Source organism: Aedes albopictus, chromosome 2, assembly GCF_035046485.1.
Source record: "Aedes albopictus strain Foshan chromosome 2, AalbF5, whole genome shotgun sequence".
NCBI classification, from domain to species: domain Eukaryota; kingdom Metazoa; phylum Arthropoda; class Insecta; order Diptera; family Culicidae; genus Aedes; species Aedes albopictus.
Window position 1 is genome coordinate 474,982,293 of NC_085137.1, and position 12,340 is coordinate 474,994,632.

General features: G+C 37.6%; 1 protein-coding gene across 8 annotated transcripts in view; it reads left to right on the forward strand.

Annotated features, from left to right (window-relative positions):
* The window catches only part of LOC109418028 (kazrin), a 364,304-nt gene that overhangs the window by 212,188 nt on the left and 139,776 nt on the right, over positions 1-12,340 (forward strand). For all 8 annotated transcript variants that reach the window (XM_029870756.2, XM_029870759.2, XM_029870758.2 and 5 more), the window contains exon 5: positions 4,754-5,315. In XM_029870756.2, the coding sequence (XP_029726616.1) occupies positions 4,754-5,315 (562 nt within the window). The remainder of the gene's footprint in view (positions 1-4,753; positions 5,316-12,340) is intronic.

The following is a 12,340-nucleotide window of genomic DNA, read 5'->3' on the forward strand; positions in this document are numbered from 1 at the left end:
TGGAAACACACATTTTTTAAAAATTGCTCGTACACTCACATGAGCATGTATTTTGCAATAATTTCGACATGGCAACCTCACTGGGTTTATGAACCACCTTCAAATACCGAAAAATATTGATATTTTGCAAAAATGTGATCGTACGAGCAATTTTAAAAAATGTGTGTTTCCAACACAGTCCCTGTGCGGCATGGGTGTTAACCAAAAATGAGAGTTTTTATTTTAGAGAGCATCCACCGCACACTGAATTCGACCGCATCGATTTTATTCTTTCTCGTTCACACTGCAGCGTGTTGGGAAGCGAAAAATTCGGATCCGACTCGATCCACGACGCGTCCACCGCACACTGAATTCGACCGCATCGATTTTATTCTTTCTCGTTCACACTGCAGCGCGATGGGAAGCAAAAATTCGGAGCCGACTCGACCCGCGACGCATCCACCGCACACTCCCTCTGCAAAGTGATCCTTAACCGGATACAGGAGAAAATTGGTGGTAGGCAAATGGCGGCCGATGGTGGTGGCACCAAGATCAAGAAGGCGAGGGCTGCTTTTGCGAGTTTTATAAATGTATGGAATACAACCAGATCAGTCGACGCACCAAAATCCGAATTTTTAACTCGAACGTGAAATCTGCGCTGCTATACGCCAGTGAAACCTGGTGTGTATCAGTGGAGAACACTCAACGGCTGTAGGTCTTCATCAATAGATGCCTGCGGTATGTATATAATTCGTGGATGGTGGCCTTCCAAGTAACAATGAATGCTGAACAGTGAGAGTATTAGCTGAACAGTGGCTGGTCAATGGTGTCAGTGGCTGAACTTAATGACTGCCAGATATCAGTGTTTTTCGGCGGTGAATTTGGCGAGTCAAGAATCACGCGTGAAACAACTCAAGCATGAGATTTGAGAATTTGAGTTTTTACCAACACTACTGGATATTGGTCTGAAGTATGGCTTGTTAAACTTCTTTAATCAGCAATACATGGATGGTTGATTATCCAGTTGGATAGAATATTCTTCATCTGTGTAACCAGCTTTAAAGCATATACCAACATGCAGAATTAATCTTCTGTTGTTCAGCCTTTTATTATTTTTTAACCAAACATGTGCTCGTGAAGTTCACATCGCTTGTTCAGCTTTAATACATGCTTAGTTCAACTTATGGTCTTGACTATTCACATACAAAAAGTAATGCTCTTGTTTTGGAGCATACGTATACAATTGCGTGTGGTGTAGGTGCTAAGGTGAGTGACTATAAATCAGGAGGTCCAAGTGCAATTCCTAGTTTTCCTATAGATTAGTTTATACATTTTACAAACATCTCTTCTGGAAATATAAGCAGCTAATGGTAAACATAAGCTCACGAAAGTGTTTCTATTTTTATTTCTACACAATTGATAAATTTAATTGATTACTGATTAAGCGCATATGAAGCCTTAAAACAGCCTTTCAAAGAACCTCATATCAGCTAAAGGTTGAATAAAATCACTAAAATGAGATGTTTAGGAGCTGAATAAAGGATTGTACCTCTTGTGCTCAGCTTTTGTTCAAATGAAGGCTGATTTAAAATATTTGCAGAAACGATTGTACAGCATCACACACTACGCAGGGGTGGAAACGAAATCTTGGGTCTTTGCGGTGCAGCCTTAGGCAAGTCGACAGTAGTTTGACCTGACCACAGGTCAAGGCAATGGCTGGCAATCGCCCAGGGTGGAGATCTTTCAATTCGGCCCTCTGCACCACCATGGGTGCCCAGGACTGAAAGTATGTAAGTTATTATGTAATTAACTAGATGCAGGATGATGTTAAAATAACTAACAAAGGACGCTGGTCTAATCAAGGTAACACTAGTTTACAGCATTTTTTAACTTGGCAAGCTAATGGTCGTTTTTGGTGTAGAATCATGCCCTAAGATCGAAAACGAGAAGGAAAAAAATTACAGTTGAGCGGAATTTTTTTCGACATTCCATACAAGGCTGATGATTTGAAATTGAATTTTGTTCTATTTTTAAGCAAAGTCGCTCATTTTACACATCTCATTCTCCGTAATCAATGCTCCGATTGAGCTGAATTTTTTACTGTAACTTGTTAACATATGATATGTCAAATAAACGTCGAGAAAGAATTTTTAGATTGTTTTTATCTTATTGAAAAAAAAATACATTTCTTCACATATTTTTGAAACTTTTGCTAAAATTTGATAAGATTGTCCCTAAAACTCGCCAATATCTTGAAATTCATCAATCGGACACAAAACCTGCCTTCAGATGATCGAATGGTATTATATTCAGCTTCTAATTTATGGAAGAAGATATAAAATTGGTTGAACAAAGCGCAAGATATTTGAATTTTAGTAAATTCCATATTTTAAAAAGTTGTAAAACTCGATATTGACCCAAAACTCAAAAACTGTTCTAACTTCAAATTTTTTGAAGCACGGTTTCCAAATCAGTGCTAAATTGTGCTTCAAAAATTTTGGTCTTTGACACAAGTTCACGACTTTCGTTTTATTTTGTAAACTAGTGTAATTACCTATTTTATTATAATCAGATCAAAATTATTACAAAATATGATGTGAATTTTAGCCTCAGAATTACTAGATCTATATCTATCTAACTATTTATATATATAAAAATGAGTTTGAAGTTCCTTTGAGGCAACAAAACTCAAGAACGGATGAACCGATCAGCATTATTCTTGCACGGTTCGGTTCGTATTGGTGGTGGCTGTTTATATGTACAATAAGTTACGAAAATCAACTAGAAAAGTAACAAAATTGATAAAGAACTGATATTCCATAAGCTGGGAAGGAAATCAACACGACCGAAATAAAACCAATCTAGAGTGCGGTGCTATTTTGAGCTCAACAGTTGTCAAACCGACGGGCCCATATAGCCGAGGCGGTAAACGCACGGGTATTCAGCATGACCATGCTGAGGGTGACGGGTTCGATTCCCGGTCGGTCCAGGATCTTTTCGTAAAGGAAATTTCCTTGACTTCCTTGGGCATAGAGTATCTTCGTGCCTGCCACACGATATACACATGCAAAATGGTCATTGGCAGAGGAAGCTCTCAGTTAAAAACAGTGGAAGTGCTCATTGAACACTAAGCTGAGAAGCAGGCTTTGTCCCAGTGAGGACGTTACGCCAAGAAGAGGAGAGGAGGAGAGGAGGAGTTGTCAAACCACTACAAGACGGCAAGACAAAGTTTGCCGGGACAGCTAGTCTATATACATAAAAATGAGTTTGAAGTCCCTTTGAGGCAACAAAACTCAAGAACGGCTGAACCGATCAGGATGACTCTTGCACGGTTCGGTTCGTATTCGTGGTGGCTGTGTTTATATGTACAAAACGTTACGAAAATCAACTAAAATGTAGAAAAATTATGGAACTATCGCAATTTGCATGAACTGGAAAAGAAAATCAACAAGATCGAAATGAAGCCAATCTAGAGTGCGGTGCCAAAATGAACCCACAACAGCTGTCAAACAACCACAACCAAAATGGCAGTACATCGTCTGCCGGGACAGCTAGTTCTATAGGGCACTGCATTGTTTTGATTTTGTATGGGATTTTGACGTTTCTTGGCCTTGTTGTTTATACAATTTCTGTAAGAGTGAAAGAGTAGGAGATAATTTCATGCAGTGCCCTATATAAATTTGATACAATTTTGTAACGTTATGTTCTAAGTGTAGAAAATTCGAAACTAAATTATATTACATATTTAGAAAACACCAAGGATGTTAAAAATGATTATGTCACAATGAGTTATATCAAGATTTGTTATAATTATGTTATTATTTTGTGACAATTTTCTAGTCGAGTTGGGAAATAATATAAATTATACCATTTCACATTCAGATTATAGTAAAACCAAATTAGTCGTGCAATGGCCTTCTTAGCAAATAGTTAACAATCTACACAAAAGTCGGTATTAATTGCGAACCAAATGGAGCCTAATTAGCATTAATTAGTTGCCGGTCGGTACCGGGAAGTTGACTCGCTAAATTATGGTCAAATTCGAGTGAACCGGAAAGCACAAGTTTTAGGGGTGGCTATAAGTACCTACCTAACCTACGAGTGCGCCAACAATGAATGGCAAAAGAGAAAACGAACGAACCCATTATTGCGATAATCGACCATCATTATTGGAGCCAGAAACGATGGGTATCTAGAAGCTGGTCGCTCCGCCGCTGCCGGCAGGTGTTTGGGTGAGACGCATAGAAGCATGCTTGTGAATTGTGAACATCGTTTAAAAGCACAAGGATTGCGCATTTGTTTGTTTGATTGGGGAATGGGTAGAGCCTGGCCATTTGGGGAAAAGGACTAACATCACAATGCGGAAACTTGTAGCTGGCCGCAGAGGAGCCAATCAATGTTGCAGATGACCTAGTTTCATTGCTGCCGCATGGATGCAGGAAGTTTCCCACCTGTGCGGTACAGTGTTTATGAATTTCGAATCGGATCCTTTCTGCTGAAAATCCGGGTGCATGGTGAGTTTATACGGCATTAGTTACAATGAAACGTGTGGTTTCAGGTGTAGACAATTGTGAAACTGCTCGGACGTGTCCGAATTGTTTGCGGTCATCGCTTACAAAATGCTTGAATGGGTTCCCCACCTATAGAAAATTCCCAAATACCATCTCTCTTGCAACATATCACACCGGCAGGTGTGACCCCCTGACCCCATGCGCCTCCACCCATACCCACAAGATTGTTCATATTTCGCTATCATTCTTGGTGTCTCTTTCAGAAAACCCGTTCGTTGGATACAACCGATAAGACAACGGCTCCGGCCACCGGTGCCCGACCGTTCCGGCCTATCCTGTCGCTGGACAATGCAAAGCCATTAACGAAACCATTCGAATCATCTGGAACACCCACGTCGGCACCAGCCTCGTCGTTTGCCAACAGTAACATCGTCAGCAGCAGCAGCAACAACAATGGCAGCAGTCACAACAGCAGCATGGAATCGAATTCGACCAGCACAACCGGGGGTCCCAACTCGGGATCCGGAAGCAGCATCAGCAGCGGTGGTGGTGCTGGTGGCGGTCCAGGTAGTGACAATGGTCCGGCCGGTGCCGCTGAGCTAGTACGAGGTGGTTCGTCCGGTAGTGGAGCAAGCCCGCCGGGGTCGGCGGGTGATGCGAGCAGTGGAGGCATAGCTGGTCAAATTGCAAACAAATTGAACTCCGGTCAACAGCAGCAGATATCGCCGACGCAGAGCGAGAAGAGCAGTACCGGCGGGAGCAAAGAGCAGTCCGGTGATAATTCGGGTGGCGATAACCTGTTCAAGAATGGTGTGACAGATCTAGGTGAGTGGGTATGAATGGGCAGCCTATTTATTGCACCCATTTTTTTTTTTTTTTTTAGTTTTTATTTATGTGTATTTTAACTTAGAAGCTAATTCTACACTCATTGCACCCATAAGAAGCTAGAAACACTCCATAAAAAAAAACAAAATTCGCTCCATAAAGAATGAACACATCGGCACCAACATTTCAAAAGGGCGTAACTGCATTTACAACCAATGCCTTTTCACAAAGCTGTGGAGCGTATCCCATCCCTCTCGAGCAATCCACTAGCACAAATAGAAAGATAAAATCCTCCTCTTTCGATTAATGGATGTGAACTGCGTGAGATGAATGAAATACGACCCACAGCTCTGTGAGAAGGCATTGGTTCCAAAAGCAGTTACGCCCTTTTGAAATGTTGGTGCCGACATGTTCCATGAAAATGTGCAATGTTACTCCTAAACAATTGAAAACGTTCCATACTTTATAGAAAACATACCGATAAAACATAAAATTTTCTCATTAGAATTGCAACTTTGCATCCATAAATAAATCAGAAATGCACCATAATAAAATTCAAATGCTCCATAATGAATTAGAAATGCTCCATAAAAAATGAAAATTGTACCCATAGAAAATTGAATATTGCTCCATAGAAAAATCAAATTGCACCACAAAAAAAATTAAAATTGCACAATAGAAAAGAAATAAACGCTCCATAAATATTTTCAAACTGCACAATATAAAATATGACTTGCACAATAAAAAAATTAAAATTGTTCATAGTGTCCATATTGTTATAATTCATATTGGGTTAGTCAACACTACTTCACATTGCACTACTCAGTTTTGCAGAAGTTCAAAGTAATAGAGACTTTTCAATACTTTATGGAGCAATTCATATTTTTTATGGTGCAGTTTGATAATTTTATGGAGAATTTGTCCATTTTCTATTATGCATTTTTTTATGGTGCAATTTATTATTTTTTATTGAACATATTTTATTTTCTATGGGTACAATTTTTTTATGGAACATTTCTAAATTATTATGGAGCATTTGCATTTTATTATGCAGCATATCGGTATCATTTATTGGTGCAAGATTTTATTTTCAGTGAGAAAATTTCATGTTTTACTGGTACATTTTTTTATAAAGTATGGAACGTTTTCTATTATTTATGGCATTATTGCACATTTTTATGGTAAATTTATTCATTTTTTATGGAGCGCGTTTTAATTTCTATGGAGCATTTGCAATTTGCTATGGTTGCAATAACCTTTTGCCGATATGAATGTTGTTGGATATTTCAGTGAAATGGGAGCATTAAATGAATTCGAATAAACTACATTTTGAGAACCAATTCGTCATATTCTAAGCGCTTCATTGTCAAGAATTGGCCATAAACCCTGTTTGAATTTCGTACCGTGGAATGTCGGTTTGAACATTTTTCATGTAGGGTATTTCTCTATTGTGCTGAAATTGTCAGGGTTTGGTTTTCTATATACCTAGCATAACGGTTTGTTGGATTGAAATTATATCTTTGAAGATATTAAAGGATATTTGATGGACTATTAGAGTCAGAGATTCTTGTCTTAATAATTGGCTGGTCAAATGCTTCTAACTATTTTTCATTTAATTTAATTTTTCATCTATTTCCAAAACAACTCTTGGAATGAATAACATTTTACCAGTTCCCATATATATTTTTTTCCTTTTTATCCGCTTTAAGTTATATACGGTTTTTATTGGAAATTGTTCGTGAATTCTATTTTTGGTATCAAAAACTCAAAAAAAGGTTTCCTTCATTTCGAAAAAAAAAATAGATTGAAGTATTTGGTCATCCTGTTCTCTTTGGCTAATTTTGAGCCTAGAAGTCAGAAAATGTATAATACCACTATATTACAGCATTTTTGAACTCGGTAAGCTGATGATCATTTTTGGTGTAGAATCATGCAATGAATTCGAAAACGCGAAGGAAAAAAAATACAGTAGAGCGGAATTTTTTCGACTTTCCATACAAGGTTGATGATTTGAAATCGATGTTTGTTATATTTTTAAACAAAGTCGCTCACTTCAAACATCTCATTCTCCGTAATTAATGCTCCGATTGAGCTGAAATTTTTACTGTAACTCGCCTACATATGATATGTCAAATAAACGTCGAGAAAGAATTTTTAAATTGTTTTTTTTTTTCTTATTGAAAAAAAATACATTTCTTCAAAAAATTATTGGAATTTTGCTAAAATTTAAGGAGATCGTCCCTAAAACACGCCAATATCTTAAATTTCATCAATCTGACGCAAAACCTGCATTCAGATGATCGAATGGTATTGTATTCAGCTTTTAATTTAGGAGAAAGATTTAAAATTGGTTGAACAAAACGCAAGATATTTTAAAAAACGTTTTAGACGGATTATGCTTTCACAAAGCTTTTCAAAACGAAAGCGATTAACACTTCTAATTCCCTGAAGAAGATGTAATAAACATCGAAACGTCGGATGAAGGAGAATATCTGATCGTTTGATTGCAATTGCGACTGCCAAGCCGAAAATCGTCCCAGGTTTCCAGATTCCTCAGTCGATAGCTACCTCCAAAAAAAAAAAAAGTAAATTACATATTTTGAAAAATTGTAAAACTCGAAAACTGTTCTACTTAAAATTTTTTGAAGGTTGGTTTCAAAATCAGCGCTAAATTGTGCTTCAAAAATGTTGGTCGTTGACAGAAGTTCACGACTTTCGTTTTATTTTGTAAACTAGTGTATTCGAAGGATAAAACTAACTTAAATTATGTATATGACATATTCCATAGATTCTCAATGAGTTTTCATCTCAGTATATTTTTGTAAAACTCCTTCAAATATCCTGAAATATCTTCTAAGACATCATTTCAATCCGACAAACCGTTTTTGAGTTAATTTTGAAAAAAAGAATAAAAATATGTTTCATACGCCCTTTTCAAAAGGTATGTGAGAAAAAAATGGTTATGTGTTACTTCAATATTCAATTTGTTTCATGAACTATTTTCCAGCAAAAATAGCCCTTGTTCTGTTTTCAGCAAAAAGCACTATTTACACGCATATAAATCTATTATATACTAGCTGACCCGGCAAACTTCGTCTTGCCAAGTCGTGGTTTGACAACTGTTGAGACCATTGTTGCACCGCACTAGATTGGTTTCATTTCGATCGTGTTGATTTTCTTCCCAGCTCATCAAAAATAAGCACTATTTCAATTTTCTTACTTTTTCAGTAGGTTTTCGTAACTTTTTTATATATAAACACAGCCACCATGAATACGAATCGAACCATGCAAGGGTCATCCGGATCGGTTCATCCGTTCGTGAGTTTTGTTGCCTCAAAGGGACTTCAAACTCATTTATATATATATAGATATGATAAGAAGTAAGAAGTGAGCGATTAGGAGTTGGGAGTGAGTAAATAAAAGTGAGGAGTTAGCAGTATAGAATGTGGAATGAGCAATGACGAGTGAAAAGTTGGGTAATCTTTGAAGAATAACTAGTGAAGGTGGCCCACACTTATATGAAAAACAAAAAATTCGAAAAATGCCAAGTCTTACCTCCTCAATCAGTTGTTTTGGACTCCCAGAAGCTACATTCAAAATTTGAGCAAAATCGGTTGAGCCTAAGAGGGTGCTCAAAACGCTTGAAGTTTGTATGGGAAAACTTGGCCAAATGTATGCAGAAATTTAAAGTTTTCGAATTTTGCCGCTAGGTGGCGCTGTAAGCGTTCAATAATCAAACCCTTTGGTATTATTGTAGGTGACTATATGCCAAACAACTTTGTTGAAGACCGCAAAGTGATCCAACGTCTGTGAAAAAAGTTATACCCTAGGAAAAGTGAGGATAAACTTTATTATTATTTTTCCAATACATATAAAGGAATAATATCAATAATGAAATCTCAATACTTTGCCTCACTTTGCCTAGGGTATAACTTTTTTCACAGCCGTCGGATCACTTCGCGATCTTCGACAAAGTTCTTTGGCATATAGTCACCTACAATAACACCAAAGGGTTTGATTATTGAACGCTTACAGCGCCACCTCGCAGCAAAATTCGAAAACCTAAAATTTCTGCATACATTTGGCCAAGTTTTCCCATACAAACTTCAAGCGTTTTGAGCGCCCCCTTAGGCTCAACCGATTTTGCTCAAATTTAAAACGTAGCTTCTGGAAGTCCAAAACAACTGATTCAGGAGGTAAGACTTGGTATTTTTCGAAATTTTTGTTTTTCATATAGGTGTGGGCCACCCTAGTGAAGAGTGTGGGGCAGTGAGGAACTAGAAGGGAACATTGAGAAATTTTGACTTTGTGATAAATGAGAAGTAAATAAATAGTGAAGAGTGAAGCAGTGAGGAGTGATTACTGACAGAATATCTGCTCCTAGATCTAGCAGTCATTTCTGACAAGCTGACGTTTCCGAAAGATGCTGCAAATTCCATGTGGACGTTGATGAATCTTCATTTTCTTCTTAGCATAACATCCGCCCCTGGGACAAAGCCTGCTTCCAGCTCTTCTACAATTATTATTTGTGAGTTTCCTCTGCCAATTACTATTTTGCGTGTGTATATCGTGTGGAAGGCTCGGAGATATTTTATGCTCGAAAAAGTCAAGGAAATTTTTATTCCGAAAAGTTCCTGAACCGACCGGGTATCGAACCCGTAACCCTCAGCATGATTATGCTGAAAGGCGCGGATGAATCTGAAAGTTAAAATCCATCTTGGTCTAGGAATTTCGCTACAAAGATGTTTCCAAAAAAAATTTCTGGAACTTCTTCAGACATACCTCTTGGAGTGCCTCTCAGGATTTCTCACAAGATTTTCCGTATTCTTTTCACGTCAGTTTTCTTTTTTGAAATCCTCTTTGAGATTCTACCGGATTCCAACTTGCATGTTTCCAAGTATTTTGAATTCTGACCATATTCTCCTGGATCACGAAGAACCTACATAATTTCATTCCAGATTTATTTTCTTTCAGGATTTAGCAGGAGATCTCCAAAAGTGTCCGCATATTTTGTCAAGAAATGTCTCCTAAACTTCGCCACAAGATTCTTCACTACGACAAATAAAATATAGCACTACAAACTCATATTAGGGGTCTCCAGTTGGCCTAGTGGTTTAGGCTATGCATCGCCAATCAGGAGACGTCAGGGTCGATTCCCGTTCCGGTCCAAGAAATTCTCTCGACAACCTGGGCACAGTGTATCATTGTACTTGCCTCACAATATACAAATGCATGCAATGGCAGGCAACAAAGCCCATCAATTAATAACTGTGGAAGTGCTCAAAGAACACTAAGTTGAAGGGAAGCAGGCCAAGTTCCCGTGGGAACGTAGAGTCACAAAGAAGAAAAAGAAAAGAAACTCATATTAAATATGTATAACACTTGATAGTGAAGCACTACAAATGCGTAATAAACTAAGACAACACATATGGACATATACAACTCAAAACATATATTTTGCCCTATTACCCAACTGCCGTCGGACGCATAAATGTCACATGTTACATTTCGACATTTTTGAGGTTTTTATGACAAAAGTCATATTTTGAAAAGTATTTTTGAAAATGTTTGTCAACATCTGGATTTATACATGTTTTGATAGTTGAATTGCGTTGAAGTCAATCAAATGCGACAATAGTCAAAGTTTATTTTGAAACTTGAAAGATGTTTTTCTCGGGTTTTTTTTTATTGTATCATCCCGAGCAGAGAAAAATAGCTCAATAATGGCATATTTTGATACGGACATCAAAAAGTGATATTTGTTTGTTTGAGATAAGAGGTAAAAGTACTGAAAATAATATCTCAATTTTACTCCTGGAACATCATCATCATAGCACATTAAGCTCTTGGTAAGATCTAACCAATAGCAGTGAGCTATTTCATTGATCTTCATATATCAAATTTTGCTAATGGTTCAAGAACAAATTTTTGCTATTATTTTCAGTACTTTTACCTCTTATCTCAAACAAACCAATATCATATTTTGATCGTCAGTACTTGACCTCTGCTCGGGATGTAACATTTATGCGTCCAAGGGCAGCCAAGTGGATAGCAATTTGCGATAACAGGATGACGAGGTTTCATAATTATTGGTCCATTAGTCAATCACGTTCATAGCTTGACTTTTATCTAGGAATTTCTAGACTATGATTCTGGTGTCAATACGAGACCTTTACATTTTGATGTCTCTGTTAGGGAACAATTCTTATATATGTTAGTTGATTTTTGCCCGAAATGACCTGAAAGTAGGCCATCACAATGAGGTAGCTGAGGAAAGTTTACAAGCTAAAAAAGTATATTCAACACAAAAATAAAACTTCTAATATCTTTCAGAAGATTCTCCTCGATTCCTTCCAATATGCCTCTTGGGACTTTCCCAGGAGATCTTCCTGTGATTTTTCCCAGATTTGCAAAACAAATATTTCTGAGATTTCTACTAAAGCTTGTGTAAGGATTTCTTCGGGACTCATTCACGAATTTTCTGCAAGAGTTCCTCCGGGGATTTTTGCGGATGTTCCTCCTGTAAATTCTTTAAGTAATTTCTGTGAGTTTACCCTGGTTTCTCCTAGAGTTTATGCCTGGTTTTCTATAGGAGTCAGGTAGGATATTTCTCGTGGGACTTACTTTGAAGTTTCAGCCGAGATTTCTCTTGGAGTTTCTTCGGGAACATCTCTCAGGATACTCCTTCCGTTTTTGGTCCTAGTATGTCTCTCAGAGTTAAATTTATCCTGGGATAGCTCTTAAGATTTTCTCCGTAGCATTCCCTCGTGTTTTTTTTTTATCGAATTTTGTGCAGTGATCTACCCGAGATAAAATTCAGGAATGATTCCGGCTTGCGAGAGACTGCGCAAAGGCTTAATGGAGAAATCTTGTGGCTTTGGAAGAAATTATGAGAAAAACTGATACATCACGGAAAAAGTCCTGGAAGTAATCCCAGGAGGAAAAGTACAAGAAATTCAAGATGGACCCCTGAACACATAGTAAGAAAAATACCGGATGGAACAACAGCAGCGAAGCATACCAAG